General features: G+C 34.9%; 4 protein-coding genes and 1 pseudogene across 5 annotated transcripts in view; 3 read left to right on the forward strand and 2 right to left on the reverse strand.

Moving 5' to 3' along the window:
- The window catches only part of LOC102505575 (olfactory receptor 11G2), a 442453-nt gene that overhangs the window by 265873 nt on the left and 154122 nt on the right, over window positions 1-22458 (forward strand). The window lies entirely within an intron of this gene.
- LOC102515720 (olfactory receptor 4K14) lies at window positions 413-1345 on the forward strand. Its single transcript, XM_006191209.2, has one exon. It carries the CDS (start codon window positions 413-415, stop codon window positions 1343-1345), a length of 933 nt encoding a protein of 310 aa, XP_006191271.1.
- LOC102515976 (olfactory receptor 4Q2) lies at window positions 7766-8767 on the reverse strand. Its single transcript, XM_014564786.2, has one exon. The coding sequence runs from the start codon at window positions 8765-8767 to the stop codon at window positions 7826-7828; it is 942 nt and encodes a 313-aa protein (XP_014420272.2). The 3' UTR covers window positions 7766-7825.
- On the forward strand, window positions 15057-17138 carry LOC102524473 (olfactory receptor 11H6). Its single transcript, XM_032480857.1, has 2 exons — window positions 15057-15105; window positions 16162-17138. Exons 1-2 carry the CDS (start codon window positions 15057-15059, stop codon window positions 17136-17138), a joined length of 1026 nt encoding a protein of 341 aa, XP_032336748.1.
- LOC102503541 lies at window positions 18282-19351 on the reverse strand (annotated as a pseudogene).

The following is a 22458-nucleotide window of genomic DNA, read 5'->3' on the forward strand; positions in this document are numbered from 1 at the left end:
ATTGGCAGGTAGAGAGAAAATAATACCACTAAGAAAATCTTTATATTTTCAATTGTACTAAGGATTTTTGGTTCACATTCTGTACTTGACTAGTTCTATGTTTTTCCATGGGCAAAGTCTAGATAAGGCAGAAAAAAATGTTCCTACAACTGTCATCTATTCTGAAGTCCCCTAGAATATCTAACTGCCCTTAAGGAAATACAAAAGTCTGAAAAAGGGAAATACGCATGTTGGTATGGACTTGGTTTCAGCCTTACATGTGTTATGTTTTAGATTGTCTCTTACAACTTAAACATTATATTAAGATCACACTTAGCTGATCACTTTCATGTGCCTGGTAGATGACAGCCACTTTCACTTACATCTCTTTCCCTTCTATATAGATTCAGAACAAAATATGAAACCTGAGATAATGTACCTGCAGAATTATTCCTTGGTGTCAGAATTTGTGTTGCATGGACTCTGCACTTCAAAACATCTCCAAATTTTTTTCTTTATATTCTTCTCTGGGATCTATGTGGCCACTGTGCTGGGTAATCTCATCATTGTGGTCACTGTAATTTCTGATCCCCACTTGCTCTCCTCCCCTATGTACTTCCTGCTGGGGAATCTCTCTTTCCTGGACATATGGTTTGCCTCATTTGCCACCCCCAAGATGATCAGGGACTTCCTTAGTGATCGAAAGCTCATCTCATTTGGGGGCTGTATGGCTCAGATCTTCTTCTTGCACTTTGTTGGTGGTGCTGAGATGGTACTTCTGGTTTCCATGGCCTATGACAGATATGTGGCCATATGCAAACCATTGCATTACATGACTATGATGAACCGGCAGACTTGCATCAGGCTGGTGTTGGTTTCCTGGGTAATTGGATTTGTACACTCCATCAGTCAAGTAGCCTTTACTGTAAATTTACCTTACTGCGGCCCCAATGAGGTGGACAGCTTCTTCTGTGACCTTCCTCTCGTGATCAAGCTTGCCTGCATGGACACCTACGTCTTGGGTATACTTATGATCTCAGACAGTGGGTTGCTTTCCATGAGCTGTTTTCTGCTCCTCCTGATCTCCTACACTGCTATCCTCATCACTGTCCGACAGCACGCTCCTGGTGGGGCGTCCAAAGCACTCTTAACTTGCTCTGCACACATCATGGTAGTCACACTCTTCTTTGGGCCCTGCATTTTCATTTATGTGTGGCCTTTTAGTCGGTTCTCTGTGGACAAGCTCCTCTCTGTGTTTTACACGATTTTTACTCCACTCCTGAACCCCCTTATCTACACATTGAGAAATAAGGAGATGAAAATATCTATGAAAAAACTGAGGAACCAATGTGTGACTTTTCACTGAATTCCAGCTTTCCTGAGAGCTATATGTTCTTAGTCATTCAGTCATATCATTTCTTTAATAGATTCTACTCAAAACTTCATTCAGACATTGTATTGATAGAATTTGTATTGTGCTGTATTACAGAGAAACAGTTATCGATTTCAACAAAACTTATATGTAATTTTATGTATAATGCTTATATATAATACATACACATATTTTAAAGTACAGTTACTCACACCTCATACTATGTATATTTACTCAACCCCACACGTACACACATAACACTCTGGAATGAACTCTACAATTTTTTTTCTTTTTTTTAAAGCCAGATTTCTCTTAAGTTTATTTTGTCTAAAAACTGATTTAAAATGAAATTTTATTTCCTAATCATAGTCCAACACAGCAAGGGCTGTCAGTTCATAAGTATTGAAGACATGAGACATTTGGCACAGGGAAGCTATCTTGAAGGTAAATAAAGCCCTGTGAGTCTTTGTCCTGGTTTTGAAATCCTGAGATTTAAAAAACAAACAAACAAAAAACCCAAAAAAGCACTGTGATTTCAAGATCCTATTGATTTAAAAAGTCTTGTGACTGTGTATTATATTTAAACTCTTTATTTAAAAAAATGAATGCTTATCAGTGATATTCAATTACAGAAGTTAATTTTAACATGGGAAAATCAGTATTTTATAGCTACATATTTTATGGTATGCACATAAGCTATGGAGTTACCATTGAATATGCATTGGATTATTAAATTAATAACTTTTCACTTGCATTAGATTTTTAAATAAACACTGCATCTTACTGAGTTGATTCTGTCCCCTGAGGAGTCATCTATTAGGAGGTGTTTGTTGGGATACCATAGAGTCAGATCTCATGCCAAGTTTTGAAATTGATCCTAAAAGACAATCATAAGCAAGAGTTAAATTTGATATTAACTAAATTAATGGTTAGAGAATTCAAGCAATTTTCTTGTAAGTTGATTCTGAGATATCAAACCAAAGGAGAAGATTGGGTAATAACTGAGTTACTTGAGTAACTGAATAAATTTCCAGTAATTTTGGATATTGTCTTCAATCAGGAGAAGCATGCTCCTGGGTACTTCTGACTTCTCTTATGACTACAATCCTATAGATGTGCGTAAACACAGAGAGAACATAGAAGGAAAACAACTTCTGCTTTGAATAATTTTCCCTACAGTCACCTTGCTTGCTATTGTGATAATACTGTGTTTTGATTTTTATAGATTTTGGACATAGTTTTTATGATTATACTCATATATATGAACATTAAAAGTGCTTAAAAGAAAATCAGTACCTGTCAGGATTAATTACCTTAGTTTTTATTGATGTAATGCTGATTTTTTTACTTTATGGATTTTGGACATAGCTATTTTTAATCATCAAATATATAACTAATACTATTTATGTATTTATTCTATTAATAAATATTTGTCAAGTACCTTTTATATTTCAGATTCCATGCACTGAGCTAGGAGTGAAGATACAGTGTTTAAAGACACACATTCTCAGTTTAGTGGAATAAAGTCAATTATACAATTAAAATATACTGTGAAATGAGTGCCGTGCTAGGAGAAAACATGATATACTGAGAGCACATGAGAAGGAAACCTAATCCAGTTTTGATGTTTAGTAAAGACTTCCCTTATTATTTCAATTTTTCTCTTATTTCCTAAGATTCTGGTTTCTATTCTTTTACTAAATACACATACACACACATACACATAGTGCATTTATTTTAGCATACAGCCTGTCATACAGTAAGTGCCCAAATATATGCTAGATCCCATAAGATGTTTCTGACTTTTTAGAACTCTCCAATGACTCATGTCCCATCCCCAGTCTCTGCTCAGCATTCCATGTTGCTCTGGCCAGATCCATGAAGATGAATATGGACCACTGTATTATCAGTCTAAGTGCAGACATCCCTGGGTTTAGATGTCTGAACGTAAGCATGGCTGCTTGATGTGTTAGTGAAACTTGAGTGAAAGGAATCACCAAGTCTGTCTTCTATGGGCTTTTGCAGGAAACTTGCCATTGTCAGTTCATAGGAAGTCATAGATTCCAAATAGAGGAACTTCCTGGAATTTTGAGGAAGAATTTATAAAACTCATTTTCCTACTTTGAAATAAGATTAACTACATAATACAGTGTTTCTAAAAGTGTTATTTGAAGGCTACCTCTGATAAAATCACCTGGGATGATTTTAAAAGTGCATTTAATATGATTAAATCATGGCCTTACTGAATTTGAATTGTAGCTACCAATCCTAGAAATACGCTTTTTTACTATAAGCTGCCGCAAGTAATTTTAGTTCACAATCACGATTGAGAACCATTGAATAATTCTTGACATTATCAATCCTCAGGAGTAGTTGCTATTAAGGAATGGTTGGAAGGATTTTCTTATGAGAGAAGTCTCAACTAATGGACTAGGAAATGTTCTCAGAAATATATCACTAGGATATATTAATCAAGAATTTATGACCTCAAAAAATGCATTGTTTTGATCAGAAGACCAAGTCACTGAGAACTTTCTGTGAAGTTGAAGACATCTTAAATATTCCTTCTTGTCTATAACTGCAATCATTAATATCCAATGCTTCCTCTTCTGACACTCTATATCAATTTTAGTATGAATATTACAACAACATTTAAATCAAGTTATTCTAAGTAATCTTATAAATCATTTCTAAATGTTAAATTCTCAAAGGAGACTCCCACATTCAAGGATTTCCATTTTAAGTAAAATTCCATTTCTATATATGGGGAAATTATTTTTTTCATTTCTATCTCTTCCTCCTTGATCTAAGATACACTTTGATAAAGAGAGGGTTATGGAGATTTCGGTAGAAAGAAAGATATCCCCAACCATTGGCTTTCCTGGCGTTGGCTTCTTCCATCAGGAGGGACTTGAGGATCTTGCCCAAGGAAGTGTCTCATGTCTGCTGCTCTAAGGGTCTATTCAACGAACACTTTACTTTACCCCTGGTTTCCAATATCTAGAATCTGACTTTCTGGGAATAAAATTCTTGTGTTATATAATATTGATATTACATCTGCTTTCAATGAAACATTAAATATGAAGGGTTCTCACTTCTCCCTGTATTAAGTCCAGACCATTTCCATTTATTGAAATCATGTCTATACTCTTCCTATCAAGGTATTTTGAAAATGAATTTGGAGATTGTAAAACAATTATTTCTCTATGCATCTCTCTTTTCTTTGATACTCTGTCTTGTAAAGTTAGCTGCCTTGGTCTCACCAGATTCCCAACCTCACCTCCTCAACTGAGGATGTTTATCCAGCTCTCCCTGGATTTCCCTTCTTTGTGCTGCAGCCTGGAAACTCCCTCACAGCAAAAAGCTGGGAAGTTGTAGGACTCAGTTTTTTTTCCTGTCTCTCAGGGACCATCATTGTTCTTCACTGACTGATTTCCAGAGGTCTGAGAATTGTTATTTCATGTATTTTATATTTTTAAATTATTTCAGATAGAAAAGTAAATTCAGTTTTTGTTATTCCATCTTAAGCAGAAGCAGAAGGCACGGTCTGTGTAATTGATATAAAATTTCTTTTCCTAAAAATAAGACTTGACAGGAGATAAAATGAGTTTAAGATTATAGAAATGCTGGTGACTGTGCTGGGTAAAAATGAGAGTTTCATTGTGACAAGTTTGAAAGGAGAGCAAGAAAACTCAAAGGTGAATTTACAATTTTGCTCAATTATAAACTGAAAGCATTGACTCTTAAATAGTAGAGAGTAGTTCTAATGCCAAATTCTGAGACATATCAGCAAAATAATTTCTATTCTGTCAAATGATATTTTGCAGGCATTAGTATAATAATATGTTTTCTTCATTAATTTAGTAATATAATATTGCACTGAAAAATTTTGTAAATTTGAACTATCTTTGGATTAGAAAGGCTAAGATAAATTCCACTTGATTAAAGAACACTTAAATAGAATATTGGCTCGAGCTTTTAAAAGTGTTACCTTTTTTTGCATAAGTTACAGTTACTGAGATTGGTTTATAACTATCCCATTCTTTTTTCCATTTGGCATTAAATTTATAGTAGCCCTATAAAATAAGTTTGAGAAGTTTCTTTTCTGAAACACTTCTACATAGGGAGAGAAATATATTTTCTAGAAAATTTAGCAAGATCACCCATAAAGCTTTAACAGCCTGGTACATTGTAGGAGGGATAGTATTGCTACCAAAATTCTATTTCTTTTGGCTAATTTTTATTTTAATTTGTCCAGAAGCTTATTTTAATACTATTCAAATAAATAATGTTTCATTTGTCATTTCTACCATTTACAGATAAACATTTTTATTGAAGAATTACATACATTCAAAGGACTGTACAAATAATAATTGCATAGCTCAACAAAATTTCACAAAATGGACACACCTATATAACAGGCATCCAGACTGAGAACATTACCTGTACATCAGAAGCTCCCTCACTCCCCCTTACATTCTCTACCCACTAAGGGTAACTACAATCAGGGCTTTTAATGCATACATTATTTTTTTTCTTTCTTGAACTTATAGAAATGAGATTATACAGTATGTACTTGTGCCACAATGACATCTCTAAATGACAGTTTGTGTCATCTGTAAATGACAATTTTGTCTCTTTGTTTCTAATTTTTATGGCTTTTAATTATTTTCCTTGTCTGAGTGCAGAGATAGGACCTCTAGCAAAATATTATATATAAATGGTAATATTGGGAATTCTTGACTCATTTCCTATCTCATGGGAAAAGCTTTCAAAAATTCACATAAAGTATGATGTTTTCAGTAGATCTTTATTGATATCCTCTTTAAGATTAAGGAATTCCTGCTAGTCTTAGTTTTCTGGGGAGTTTTATCTTGAGTAGGTGATGAATTTTATCCAATAAACTTTCTACAATTGGAATTGAATAACAACTATTTTTATTTTTATTTAATCTTTTGTTTTTGATGCTATTCCATGCATCATAGTTTTAATAATTTCCTTTTAATGGCATTTTTAATTTTTGCATTGCCAGTGTATAGAAATACAATGGACTTTAAAAAATGTCTCATTTCTCATGTTCATTTATCTGAGGTAAATGTCCAGGAATGCTATTTCTAGGACACATGGTAATTATGTCTTTAGTTTTTTTTTAAAAAACTGTCAAATTATTTTGCAGAGTTGTTGTACCATTTTACATTTCCATCATAAGCTGTGAGAGATACAGTTTCTCTGCCTCCTCACCAGCATTTAGTACAATATAGTATTTGTCTTTCTCTGTCTAATTTCACTTAGCATAATGCCCTCAAGGTCCATCCATGTTATTACAAATAGCAAGATTTTTTCTTTCTCATGAAAAGTAATATTCCATTGCATGTGTGTTTATATATATATATATATATATATATATATATATATATATATATATATATATATATTTATATACATGCAATATATATATGTGTGTATATATGTATATATATCTTCTTTATCCTGTCATCTGTTGACAGACCTTTAGGCTGTTTCCATATAATTCAGACTGTTTATTTTCTGCTCTTGAGTTGTATAAATTCCTTATACAGTTTGGATACTAACCCCTTATCAGATTCATGATTTCCAAATATTCCCTCCCATTCTGTGGGTTGCCTTTTCATTTTGTTCTTTCTCTGGCTGTACAGAAGCTTTTTAGTTCGATGTAGTCCCACTTGTTAATTTTTGCTTTTGTTGCTTGTGCATTTGTTGACATATCCAAAAACTGATGCTAACATCAGTGTCAAGGAACTTTTTCCTTATGTTTTCTTCTAGGATTCTTATGGATTCAGGTATTACATTTAAGTGTTTAATTCACTTTGAATTAATTTGTGTGAGTGGGTAAGACAGAGATCCAATATTATTCTTCTGCATGTGGTTGTCCAGTTTTCCCAACACCATTTATTGAAGAGACTCTATTTTTCCCCACTGAGTATTCTTGACATCCTTCTCAAGTATTACTTGACTCTAATTCATCTAATTGATATCCCTTTAAATATATTGTGAGAGTAAGAAACACATATAAATTCCTTACTCAAATTATTACAGACATCTAGATAGAATAAACCAAAGTTGAGAAGAAAATAAAACCTGTGGCAAAGTGGAGAAAAAAATTGGTGCAAATTTGGAAAGGGTAGTTTATACCACTAGGTGGTAGCAAATTACATTGACAAAATGGATAGACTAAAATTTGATCAAGTGAGTGGATAGAATGGAAGAACACAATTGATAGAAAACAGATTTGCTTTAGAGGAGAAAAGGAAGCAGAAGACAGAACAATTTAGTGTGAACGGAGTTTTTCTGAGTTTAATGTAAAGCCATAAATAGAGTATTATGATTATGTTTGAAAGAAAACCAAGCGGCTGAGCTACCATCTTCTAACCCATTCATGAAAAAGTAATTATTTTAACCTCAGATTCTCTGCTTGCAAAAACTCACTTCAACTTCTTATGTCTCCTGCTTTTTCCAAGTAAGTCCACTCTTATCCCACAGCTTTCTCATGGCTGACTTGACCTCCTTGTTCCGAAGTGTGTAGATAAGTGGATTCAGCATGGGGGTAATAACATTGTAGAGTACAGACACCATCTTGTCCACAGAAAAAGTGGAGAAGGGACGAGCATAGATGAAAATACAGGGTCCAAAAAAGAGGGTTACCACCATGAGGTGAGAGCCACAGGTGGAGAGTGCCTTTAGCCTTCCCTCCTTGGATCGAATCTTGACCAGGATTGTGGTGTAGGAAGAAACCAACACTACAAAGGAGCTGGTGGAGATCAACCCGCTGTTAGATACCATTAGCAATTCAATGACAAATGTGTCTGCACAGGCAAGTTTGATGACAGGAGGAACATCACAAAAGAAATTGTCCACCTGGTTTGGCCCACAAAAGGGCAGACAGATAGCGAGAATCGTCTGGACAGTAGAGTGCACAAATCCGCCCATCCAGGAAGCAGCTACCAACACACAGCATAATCCTCGACTCATGATGGTGGTATAGTGCAGGGGGTGACAAATTGCAACATAACGATCGTAGGCCATCACTGTGAGCAGGAACATCTCAGCTGCTCCTACAAAATGCAGGAAGAAGAGCTGCACAATGCATAGGTCATAGGGAATGAGCTTTTCGTTATCAAGAAAGTCAGCCAGAAGCTTAGGGGTAGTTACTGTTGAATAACATAGGTCCAAGAAAGAGAGGTTGCCAAGAAGGAAATACATGGGTGATGAATTCAGATAGTTGTCAGAGGCCACTGTGACCATGATAAGGACATTGCCTACCCAAGTGGACACATAGAAGAGAAGAAATAGTACAAATAGCCCTGCTTCAATAGATGGTGTCTGTGAGAAGCCTGCCAGGACAAATTCTCTCACTACTTCTGTTTGGTTTTCATCCATTTGATGAGACTCCACCTAAGTGAAGGAAATTAAACAAAAGGCATTAGTAACATTAAAAATAAATGAGATATTTCACTCAGAATGTAAGAATATTCTTACTTCAAAAGGGATCTTTTTCTCTAGGATACATCTTGATTGATTAGCCAAAAGAAATTATTTTCTCCTTAGATGATATGAATATATATTCTCCAGCAGTTCTAGTTTTGAGACAATGAAGTAACCAAGAGTTTCTGAATAATGAAATCACTCACTACTGAACCTTTAACTTCAACTTGATGCATCTCTCTTCCATCAGTCAGTATTTTCCTCCCCCTTTTTTACATTTAATCTCAAGACATACATTAAATTTCCCTGAGATACTATTTTTTTAATATAAAATCTTTAGGAAAAAATAACATAGAAGTTAGAATTTAAGATTCCAGTGAACAGGCATTACAGTATGTAGAGGTTTTATTTGGGATAGGAAATCATCACACTGCATAGATGGTTAGGCTGCTGTAATAACCGTATGCCCTTCTCTATCAAGATAACTCTTCAGGCTCTACCCTGTGAAAATGGCCAGAGAAAGGATTACATTCCACTTTGGGCTTGTTGCTAGTTCATTACCTAAGTAATGATTCTTACCTAAGTTTGCTGAATGCTGTCCAGCTTATTATTGTTATAATACATTTCTGTCCAGCCTATTATGTCTATAATACATTTCTCATCTTAAGTAACAGCTGTGGACATATGGGCACAGATTATGGTTTTACTGATCTAAATAGAACCATAATGGTTATTCAGACATTAGGCTGACTCTCTCTTTTGACTCCTGTCAAATTGGGTAAAGAGACATTATTTCTCTAAGATAACAGAATTAGCAATCCAGGGAGTGTGTTTGTATGTATGTGTGTATTTTATCCATTCATATGAGCAGGGGCTAGAAGATGCTACTGCATGCGATGAAATGAGTGAGAGTCCACTGAGGACTGTGGGTGCTCATGACTGCTGCTACTGACACAAATTCTACAGTCTTAACCACACACACAGCAATATTTTGAAGATTTAAGGCATGATAATTTCAAGTTTAGATATTGGTGGATTTTCCTTACCTTATCATAGTTTGTACCCCTTTTAAATCTGTGAACTGAATATCTTCATTTAGGCTTATAACAAGAATAAAAATTTTGAAAAAGATAATTTTAAACCAAATAAAAGTTAGTTTAAATAAGACAATAAAAATTTACATACCTCTGAATGAAGGAAATTATATAAATAGAATTATTATATTAATTATATTCTAACAATGGAAAATATCAAGGAATAATATGAAGAAAACCTTCAGATTTAAATATTATTCTGTTAAAATGATGTTTGTCAAAAGATTCATTAACATGAGAAAATAGTAACAAGAGCATGAAGAAATGCTTTCAGTGTAATAGACTAAGTCTTCTGTCTATAAAGTGTAGATTCTCAGGTCTTGCAGTCACAGATATCTGGCACATCAACACTACAGAACCATCCTATACACTATGAAAGCAAGAAGATAAATAAATTAGATGGAACCCCCTGGTTACACTAACCATCATTAGGAAATTTTGATGTTTAGGGATTTAGGGATTCAGATACTCACAGTCAAATTGCAAAGGGGATCATTAAAAATTTTTAATCATAACCTTTTGTGAAATTATGGAATACAAAAACGTGTGTTGGGGTAACAGTGGTTGGGTTATACTGAGAGGTGAGTGTTCCCAGGACTGAGGTTGATGGGAAGAAATACAAAACATTACGGAAACTTTGGCTGCACGTGTCTTGCCAAAAACAGTACATGGTTGCATTGCTTTCTCCCTATAGAATGCCTTCTCTAGTCAGAATTTTCCACTTTAGATTTTATATTATTTTATTTTTCCAAATTATAGAAATATGTAAGGAAAGAATAAAAATCTTACCCTTTCTTTCATTGCCACCTCTACACCACTAGGGGAGGGGAGAAGAGAGAGAGGGGAATAGAGAGAGAAAGAGAAGAAAGAAGAGAGAAAGAGAGACAGAGATTCATCCATGGATATACTTTCATGTACTGTATGCAGCTTTAATTCTTTTTTAACTAATACATAATACTTGTAAAACTTGGGTATACTAGAGTGAAATAAATATTCCATTGATGAACATATAGATCATCTATTATTTTATAGCTATTATTAATAGCACTACAATGAATAATTTTAAATTTTTGAATTTTGAATTTTGATCATAATTCTTTAGATATTTACTGAGTATTTAGAAAGAATAGAGGTCTGAGAGTGAGATTTCTGAGACAAATGTTGACAGATTTTTTTTTCCTCCCATGAACAAAATACATGGCTGAATAGTATTCCATTGTATAAATTTACCATATCTTCTTTATCCAGTCATCTGTCAGTGGACATTTAGGCTGTTTCCATGTCTGGGCTATTGTAAATAGTGCTGCTATGAACATTGGGGTGCAGGTATCTTTTTGAAGTAGGATTCCTTACGGATATATGCCCAGGAATGGGATTACTGGGTCATATGGTAAGTCTTTTCCTAGTCTTTTGAGGAATCTCCATACTTTCTCCACAGTGGCTGCATCAAACAGCATTCCCACCAACACTGTAGGAGGGTTCCCTTTTCTCCACAGCCTCTCCAGTATTTGTCATTAGTGGACTTTTGAATGATGGCCATTCCGGCTGGTGTGAGGTGATACCTCATTGTAGTTTTGATTTGCATTTCTCTGATAATTAGTGATATTAAGCATTTTTTCATATGCCTATTGATACGCCATTTGCAGCAACATGCATGTCCCTGGAGAATGTCATTCTAAGTGAAGTAAGCCAGAAAGAGAAAGAAAAATACCTTATGAGATCGCTCATATGTGGAATCTAAAAACAAACAAACAAACAAAAAAGAACATAAATACAAAACAGAAACAGACTCATAGACATAGAATACAAACCTGTGGTTGCCGAGAGGGAGAGGAGTGGGAAGGGACAGATTGGGAGTTCGAAATTTGTAGATACTGACAGGCATGTATAGAATAGATAAACAAGATTATACTGTATAGCATGGGGAAATATATACAAGATTATACTGTATAGCATGGGGAGAGATCTGGTGGTAGCTCACAGCAAAAAAGAATGTGACAATGAATGTATGTTCATGTATAACTGAAAAATTGTGCTCTACAGTGGAAATTGACACAACATTGTAAACTGACTATAACTCAATTAAAAAGAAACAATATACATGGCATTATTTTACACTGTTTCTAACACTGAATAATATCAACCTTTACAGTTATTCAATTTTAATTTTGAATATGTGATAGGTAAAAATAATAGCTTGTTCTCTTAATTAGCATTTCCCTCATAGTAGTGTGAATAAACTTTTTTTAGGAATTCACTGGGTACATACTTTTTCTTCTGAAATGTCATGTTTGTTTTGTCACTTTGCTTTTTTTTTTTTATTATGTCTTCATTATTAATATACTGTTCTCCAGGCTTCAAGAATATTATGCAGTGCAAATATTTGAAATATTTATTCCTAGCCTAAATTTATAATTGATTGAATTTTTACTTACATAAACTTCCAACCAGAGGGAAACCTAGCAAATTAACAGTACCTCAGGAGGCTTCCTTATGTCACCCTCTCGGTCAAAAACCCTCAAACTCTTTTATGACTTCTATCACCGTTGATTAATTTTGTCTGTTTAAACTTTATATAAGTGGAATTATGTAACATCTCTATATATGTTTGATTACTTTGATTTGACACTATGTCTGTGAAATTTATCTCAGTTATTAGGTTTACTAGTGTTTGTACATTTTTATTGCCAGTGAGCTGTATTACTGCTTCCATTGTATGAGCATACCATAATTTACATATTACACTGTTGTTGGACATGTGGTTGGTTTCTCAGTTTGGTCAGATACAAGTAAAACTGTTGTGAACATTGCTCTGTGTGTTTCTGGATGAAGGTAATGCTCATTTCTGTTGGATGTGTATTAAGAGTTAAACATTTCAATCCAAGGACAAATGTATATTTAATTTGGTAAGAAACTGTCAAACACTTTTCAGTTACTATTATACTAATTTACATCTCATCAGCATTGTAAGAGACTTTTTAGTGCTCCACATCCTCTTCAACACTTGTTATCCATCTCTAAAAAAAAACAATTACCCATTACGCTGTGTGTGTAATGGTATCTATGGTTTAACTTGCATATTTTTGATAAATAATAATGCTGAACATTTTTTCATATGTTTATTGGCTATTTGGAACTCTCTTTCATGAAGTGCCCATTCCAGTTATTTGCTCAATTGTTAATTGGGTTATGTGCATTTTCTTTTTGACTTATACAAATTATTTGTGTAATGTATAAACAAATTCTTTGTTGGATATATGTACTACAATGGTCTAATCCTATCAGTGGCTTACTTTTTCACTTTCTTAATGGTGTCTAGGAGGCAGAAGCTCTTTTATTTAATGTTTCAAATTAAACTTAATTTTTTTATTGAAGTAATAGTTGATTTATAATGTATTAATTTCTGGTGTACAGTGTACTGGTTCATTTATACATATATATTCCTTTTCATATTCTTTTTCATTATAGACCATTGCAAGGTATTGAATATATCCCCCTGTACTATCCAGGACCTTACCGTTTATCTATTATACAGAGTAGTTTGTATCTGAAAATCCTGAACTCCCAATTTATCCTTCCCCACCCCCACATCCCCCTAGTAACCATAAGTTTATTTTCTATGTCTACAAGTCTGTTTCTGTTTTGTAGATAAGTTCACTTGTGTCATTTTTTTAAGACTCCACATATAAATAATATCATACAGTACTTGTCTTTCTCTGTCTGACTTACTTAGCTTAATATGATAATCTCTAAGTCCATCCATGTTGCTTCAAATGACACTATTTCATTCCTTTTTATGGCTGAGTAGTATTCCATTATGTATATATGTGCATATATAATGTATATATAATATGTATGTGTGTACACACACACACACACACACACACACACACACACACACACATATTTATATTTATATTTACCATAACTTCTTTATCCAGTAATCTGTTGGTGGACATTTAGGCTGCTTTCTTGTCTTGGCTATTGTAAATAGTGCTGCTGTGAACATTGGGGTGCATGTGTCTTTTTGAAATAGAGTTTCCTCTAAGTATATGCCCAGGAGTGGGATTGCTGGATCATGGGGTAAGTTTATTTTCAATTTTTTAAGGAATCTCCAGTTTTCCATAATGATGGTACCAAACTACATTCCCATCATCTTAACCTGATCATATTCTATTATTTGGAAATATTCTACTCTATCTTGTGGATTAATATTATATTTAGAATCTTTGTAACTCTGGCTATCATACCTAAAGGCTCAACAATTAGGAAGTCACTATGTAAAATATTGTGTGTCCATATAATAATAATGCTATAGTATGGAACCATTAAAATATGTTACCAAAGTGGCTAACTACATAGAAAATTTTTATAAATGCCTTTCCTATTTAAAAATATTTTACTCATAGCTAAAGAATGCATCTCTCAGTGTGGTGATGGTTGTGAGCTTGGGGTGGGGCACCCAAGGTGGAGCTAACACATGGAAAGGAGTCTTTCTGACAGTTAAGTACACAGGCTTCTACTTTCTATGCTAACCTTTATTCTAGAGACTTTTCTTCACATGTGGAACCAAGTCTTGTTGCCAGAATTACAACTTTCCCTTTGTCGCTAGAGATAAATTCACTTTCAATCATAGCTAAAACAGCAAATTTTGCCTGCCAAAATAATTTTGTTTCTGTTTCCCTCATTATTCTAAACAAAAAAATCCTTGAGTTAGAATTTTAAAAGTGTAAGACTCTGAAACATATTCCAGCATGATGAATACAGAGCAAAATAGAAAACCAGATTTAATAGTACCACAGTCTTTTGAGTGCCCTCTCTAGAGAGCCACTCCCCAAAGATGGCCTCTATAGATACTAAAAGAGCACAATATTTAAATTGTTCATTTGATTCTATCTAGCCTATGAGACCATGATTCTCTTTGCCACCATCATATTGCATTTACGGTTTATATAAAAAGAAAGTTACAGGGGGCAAACCTGAGGAGTGTCCATGACTGATTTCTTGATCCTATAATATTCTTGCTCCTAAAAGACTCCTCAGCAGTTCATGTGAATTCCTGCAATAATGTTTGGAACACTATTATATTTGGTTTTTCTGAGATCCGAGAAAACTGTCCTATTTGGTTTTTCTGTACTCTGATGCAGAAAATGGCATTTAACCATACAGCATTCTCTGACACTCACCTTGTATCTTCAGGTAAGGTAAAGCTCACAGAATTCCAAGCTCTGCTATTTCTTCCTTCCACCCTCTCTAGTTTTATATTCTGTCACTTAATGTGTGAATTGTAACTGGATCACTTCTTCAGAATCAAAGCCAAGATTTTATGTGAGAATTCATAAAAAATGTTACTTCAAAAATTTGCTAAAACTCTTTAAGTGTCTTGCCAGTGGCTCCTTTTTATTTCCACACTACATGAGGGAGTTCGGATCCTAAAACAGGGAAAATTCCAGAAAATGAATGTGGATACACTTTCCTTCAATGAAACTTCAAGAAATATAGTGCCTGCCTCCTGTTACTTTTTATTACTTTTAGCAAGTAGAAAACAAGGAAATCTATTTGTACTTGAGATTGTGTAATGTGAAGACAGGCTCTGTGAGCAAATCTGTATTTGACATATTTTCATAATTGATGCCATTGATGCCTATTTGACTTTAATGTATATTTTCAAAAGTGTATTTTTACTGAAGGGAGGAATTGAAATGTAGAATCTAATGAATTTGCATTTTAATACTGACTTATACTCTATTCTAAAAATATACAGAAATATTTTCCATAACCTATCACAATAAAACTAAAATAAATTAAGTTACATAAAGTATTTAAATCTATTGATATTGCCCTCAATTCAGCTTGCACATTTCTCACACAAATAGAACAAAGATTATTGAATATCATTATCTTTAATATCTTTGTAACTCATAAACACTGGGTTACCAAGGCTGTATTTTTTCAGTCTTTTTTATTCACTGTTTGACCTAAAATTGTAGGTCCTTATATATATTTGCTTATTGTCAATACCAACTAACTTTGCTTGTGAGCAGCAGACAATCAGGAGAGTTGTCTGTTCACGTTGTATTTATTACATCCGGAATAGGAATATGAATACTGCAAAATCATGGAAAAATCTCTGCATGAGTATTTTATTATTTACAGACAGGAAGAGTGATGTTACCCTAAGCAAGGCATCTTCCCTAATGAGTAATACTATGAAAAGCTATTTTTAATATGGAAATCTGCCATTTTTTTTTGCAGCTTTGAAAACAAATAAATATTCCCATGTAAAGAATTGCTCTACATCTGTGAGTAGATTCATCCTTTTAGGCTTCCCTTGTACCCAGGAAATTCAGATCCTCCTTTTTTCAGTCTTTTTTGGGTCATATATTCTGACAGTCATTGGAAATCTGTGCATTATCTGTGTTATGAGGTGGGACCATTGGCTACAGACTCCAATTTACATCTTGCTGGCCAATTTTTCCTTCCTGGAAATCTGGTTTATCACCTCCACTGTCCCTAATATGCTAGCCAACCTTCTCTCTGACACCAGCACCATCTCCTTCTCAAGCTGCTTCCTCCAGTTCTACTTCTTCTTCTCCATGGGCACCACTGAGACCTTCTTGTCTGCCATGGCCTTTGACAGGTACCTTGCTATCTGCAGGCCCCTGCGCTACCCCACTGTCATGACAGTTCAGCGCTGCATCAGAGTGGGAGCCTGCTGTTGGACGTGTGGCTTCTTGTACTTCCCCTTGCCTATTTACCTAATCTCTCAGCTCCCATTCTGTTGTCTCAATAAGATTGATCACTTCTTATGTGACCCAGGACCCCTTATAAAGCTGTCCTGGGTGCCAGCTCCTGTTACTGAGATCATCTGTGCCACCTATAATTCAGTTCTCATCTTCTCTACCTTAATCTTCATTACCAGCTCCTACACCCTGGTAATCAGGGCTGTGCTTAGGGTCCCCTCAGCAGAAGGCCGGCATAAGGCTTTCTCTATGTGTGGCTCCCATCTGGCCGTGGTGTCCCTATTCTGTGTTTCTATTATGGTCTTATATGTGAGCCCAACAGCGGGCAATCCAGCAGGGATTCAGAAATATGTGACTTTGTTCTATTCTGTGTTAACTTCACTTTTCAACCCCATGATCTATAGTCTACATAATAAGGAGATGAAGGAGGCTCTGAGAAAATTATTCAGGACTGTGAGATTTAGTCAGAGGCATGGAAGAAATCTTTGAAGAAATTGTGTTCACAACTGAAATAATGTATGGGAAATAAATAATTGAAAGGTTGATATTCAGTTGCATTAACTGAAGTACGAAAGTATCTTTTAGGGGAGGAAGAATATATTCAATGTAATAAAATATTTATAAAATTAACTATCTATCTCTTCAACTTTTATTATTAGAGAAAAATTTATATTAATAGTATTTTTTTTCAAATTCACATAAAAACAATCAAAGAAAAAGTGATCATCTTGCTGTCATTCAGATCGAATACTAGTTAATAGTTTGCTGCCAGTATCATACACATAAACACACCCATACACACAATTTGTCCTATACTTAAATTTATTAGTAGAATTTTTCAAAGGAATCAGTAGTTACATATGCTAAATTTACAAAACAATGTTTAAACGTTAATTCTTGTGTCAATATTAAAAACATGACAGGCTGTATTTATTTTCTAATGAAAGTTGACTTATCATGATATCATAATCACCAAGATTTAGTGAAAATATCCTTTGGTATTTAGATCCATTGATTTTTTTCCATTATATATTTATCCACTTTTAAGAATTATTCTTGGAAAAAGCTCTCTGTTTAGGATGAACCATACATTGCCTTTTCCTATATGCCATTTTTGCCTGCTATAGGTTCGAATGTGATGGCCAATGACTGGTCGGTACTGCAATGGCTGAAGTTGTTAGATTTGCTCTGCTTTATCTCAAGGACACTAGTATATCATATTCTCAAGCAGAATTTTCTTCATCCTACAAAGAAACCCTGTACCCAGTAACAATTACTCTCTTCTCTCAAGTCCTGGCAGCCACTTTCCATTGCTCTGTATTTGCCTATTCTGGACATCAGATTAATGGAATCATATGATATGTTGCCTTTTGGGACTGGCTCCTTTCATTTAGCATAATGCTCATTTCTGTTGTAATCAGTACTTTATTCCTTTTTATAGCTATTTAGCATTCCTGTATAGAAGAAAATATGAAAATCAGTAAAATTCATTCAGTGGCTTTTTATCATCCTTACTCTTTAATTCAAGTTAATCGATCTTTTTCACTGATCAAAATGGTTTGCTTTAACATCACAGAGATTCCGTTTGTAAATTTCCTGAGACAAGGCTACGGTGGTAACAGCCCTGTAGATTTACGCCATTTGTAGAAAAAGAACATTTCTTATGACTGCAGAACGTGGCCAGACTTCAGATACCGACTCTTCAGTTTTGACATAGCTGCCTTCATTTCTTTGTTCCTTAGAGTGTAAATAACCGAGTTTAAAATGGGAGTAAAGATAGTGTAGAACACAGCAGGGACTTTGTCAACTGAATAACCACTAAAGGGCCACACATAGATGAAGATGCATGGTCCAAAGAAGAGTGTGACCACCGTGATGTGAGCGGTCAGCGTGGAGCGGGCCTTTGCCATGCTAGCAGAGGAGCGATTCCTAACTGTGATGAGTATCACAGCGTAGGAGACAACCAACAGGAGGAAGGAACTCATAGAAAGAAAGCCACCGTCCGCGACTATAAGTAGGCTGACAACATAAGTGTCTGTGCAGGCCAGCTAGGTCACTAGAGGGAGGTCACAGAAAAAACTATCCACTTGATTAGGGCCACAAAAAGGCAAATTAACAGTAAATGCCAAATGGCTAGTGGTATGGATGAAGCCCACACACCATGGAATAAGGACCAGAGTAATACACACACAGCGGCTCATGATTGTCATGTAGTGGAGAGGTTTGCATATAGCAACATAACGGTCATAAGCCATGGATACAAGAAGAACCATTTCACTGCCAGTGAAAAGATGAACAAAGAAAATCTGGGCCAGGCAGGCTTCAAAAGAAATAGTCTTGCGCTCAACCAGAAGGTCTGCAATCATTTTGGGGGTAGCAAAGGAGGCAACACATATGTCTATGAAAGAGAGGTTTGCAAGTAGAGAGTACATGGGGGTATGAAGGCGGGAATCTGAGGACACAGTGAGGATGATGAGAAAGTTGCCCAGCAGTATTGCTAGTACAGTAGTGAAAATATGAGAAACAAGAAAGGTTGGAGCTCCTGGGAATTGGAGAGTCCCAGCAACACAAATTCAGTCACCTGAGAATGATTTGTCTCATTCATTGACTTTGAAAAGACTTCTCTTTGGTTACCTGACTTGGAGAGAAACAGATATCATTCAATGTACTGAGCATGTTTTTGATTTCCCAATTCCACTTCATACTTTAAGGATTCTAATTTCTATTTATATTTGTGTCTGAGTTTTTACACATCACCAGAAATTACATTGACAGCATAACACTGTTAAAGAAGGATGGAGGCAAGAGTCACACTGAGATGACAAAGGAGTCATTCAACCAGTTGGCATATCCAGTTACATAACTGTAAGGAACATAATCAACTCATTAAAAATGAAATTAAATACCTGAATTTTTTCTTTAGCATTACAGAAATCTAATCTAAGAATCCACTAAGATGAAATCTAAATCTAAATCATTTTATCTGTAGTAAATGACATAATGTTTGGAATGGCTAACACAAAGGAAGACAATTTCACATGCTTAATGTTGATCAAAATAGTTAGACACAAATGGTTGTATGGTGTTTAAAACTATTTAAATAAAGTTCAAAAATAGGTGAAACTAATATAAAAGGTTTTAAAAAGCTCCAGTAGTGGTTGTCCTTGAAGGGCAACAGGGACAGGAAGAGGACAGGAAGGGGCTTCTGAAGTGCAGGTAATGTTCTGTTTCATGATGTGGTTGGTAGTTACATAGGAGTGTTCACTTTGTTAAAACTTACCAAGCTGTGTACTTCTGTTCTGTACACTTTTGTGTGTATGTAATACACTCATAAAAATTAAAACAGGAAAAAGACAGCATTACATTGTATGGGACAGTTCATAAGAAGAATCATTGCCTTGAGTTATTAGACCTTACCCTCTTCTCTATTGAGTTACAAATTATATTGACTAAAATACAAAACCATAGCAAAACTTAGAGGTCCAGAGTTTATTGGAAGTCTTCCTAGAGCTGCGATTCAGCTCTTCATGGTGTTCCATTATACGAAGGAATCTAGTCCATTGGTTCCTTTCAGTTATTCCCTGAAGATATTAAGCTTCTTTGAACTCAACCATTGGTTTTAATAATGTAGCCATATTTTTGAATTATGATTGATATGTTATTTGATTTGGTGGGGCTTAAAAATTATAGCTGTATTGCACAAGAGTATTCATATTAAGGGATTTGTACCACACAAAAATGTTTTTTTCTTTTCAGGTCAATTGTTTTACACTATTTTATCAGAACTTTCTCCTTCTTTTGCTGTTTTTACTTTTATAAGTTATTGAGAACTTAGAAAAGTAGTGTGATAAAGGTAATGAAGCATCTGATGTTGAAGAATCTTTCTCTACATCCAAATCATATCTTAGGGAAGAGTATCTTTTATTTTACTGATTTCTACTCATCTGCAATTTTTTATTTTAATGTCTTCTTGGACTGTAATCAAAAATTGCTTAGCATCTCTTTGAGTTTCACTGGAAGGTTTACACAAAAGGACAGAGTGTGTGATGAATAATTTTAACTCCCAGGAACCAAGTTCAGGGACTCATCCCCATATTTCATATCTGCAGTTCTCTAGGGAACCTACCAAAGAATTAATTCACATATTATCACAGATTGTATGAAAATATATGACTCCAGGAATTTTAGAAGAGGCTAATAAGTGGAGGTTGACATCATAGCAGGCTGCTGGTAAAATTATACACCAAAACAAGTTTATATTTGAGGAGCCACCACATTCTCTTTTGTGCCATTCTCCCCTCTTCATCATTTCTCAGGAGCCTCTTGTTAGCAGGTTAACTCCAGGAGCCCACCTTGGCCTATCCTCCTTGGAAGATACCCTGACTCTTAGAGCTCTTGACATAAATACTGTAATAAATCCCTAGATATAGGAAAGAAATGAATGTCTAACAAAACCAGCTAATAGGGCTTCATATGTGCCCTGTCAGAAAAAGGAAAGGCTTAGGCACAGGGATTGGGTCTCCCAGGAAGATCTTTTGATGCTAGAACAGAAAGAGGCAGCAGGAGGCATTTGTGAGTAAAGATTTTCTGGTATCTTTAGAATAAAATATATTATGTGAAACAATCATTGTAAGAATCATCCTCCCAATGAGTATTCTGAAAACGTGTGTTATTCCATTGTCACTGGCTTCTTCGGGTGCCCAGAAAAAGAAAGGATACTGCTTTCCACAGAGGAGAATACTGGTCAAATCAATTCAATCAAGAGCTGAGTTTCTTAGTGCAGAAGATCAAAGTGGGGGGTAACAGAAACTCTAAGTATACTCTCAATGTAAATCCTTTACTTCTAACATAAATGCATTCTTTTTTGGTTCCTTTACTCTGTAAGTATGTAAATGCCTGCTTTTCCCAAGGCACTGTGCTATGAACAAGTGATAGCGCATTTAGGTTTTATAACTTGCTTCCCTGAAGATCATTTATTAATGTCCATAATCCCTTGTTCATTTAGAAAAGTTGATGGATCCTCGTTTCCCTTCATTCCCTAGCATATTCCTTTTTAGATGAAATGGGCTGTCTTTTTACATCAGATGAAACTGCTGTACTATAGTGAAAACAAAGCTCTTAGAATACGAAAATTTATGCTAAAATCATGTGTCATTGGGCAGCTGTATGACACTGAGCAGGTCATCTAGCCTTTCAGGGTGCATTATCCTCAAATAGCAAATATTGAGGAAGACATTACTCTCAAAGAGACACAGAAAATGTCTCTTAAACAATTATGTAGGTGAGATATCTTTAATCAATTGTAATGACTAAATATATGTAAATGGTCTTAATAATGTATTGTTTCAGATAATAATAAGTAGTTATTTGGGGATTATTTACTGGTCAAAGATGGTGTTATCTGATTCATACAAGAATGAGTCTCCAATTAGTAGAGTGTTCATGTAAAGACCAATTTTTCATTTCCCATAATATCTAAAACTAAATTAATGCATGCATATAGGACTGCACTAGGTGACCTTCAGTCCCCTCCTATTTAAAATTCTATCAGATAGATCTTTCCCCAATACTTCTATCTCAGAAATTATGACTGGTAAGTGAAGTGAAATAATTAAGAGTGTAGTTTACAGAGGCCACTGAACTCTCCCAGTTCAAAGATACATCTTTCACAAGCTTTCCAGCACGGCCACTGCCCTTACCTTCTCCCTTTACATCCAGATCAGGGATACAACATTCTCTGTGGAAACAAATACTTGTGTGTGGTCTTCAGACGGATACTGACAAAATGCTTTCACTCACCCTAGATGAA

Source organism: Camelus ferus, chromosome 6, assembly GCF_009834535.1.
Source record: "Camelus ferus isolate YT-003-E chromosome 6, BCGSAC_Cfer_1.0, whole genome shotgun sequence".
NCBI lineage: Eukaryota > Metazoa > Chordata > Mammalia > Artiodactyla > Camelidae > Camelus > Camelus ferus.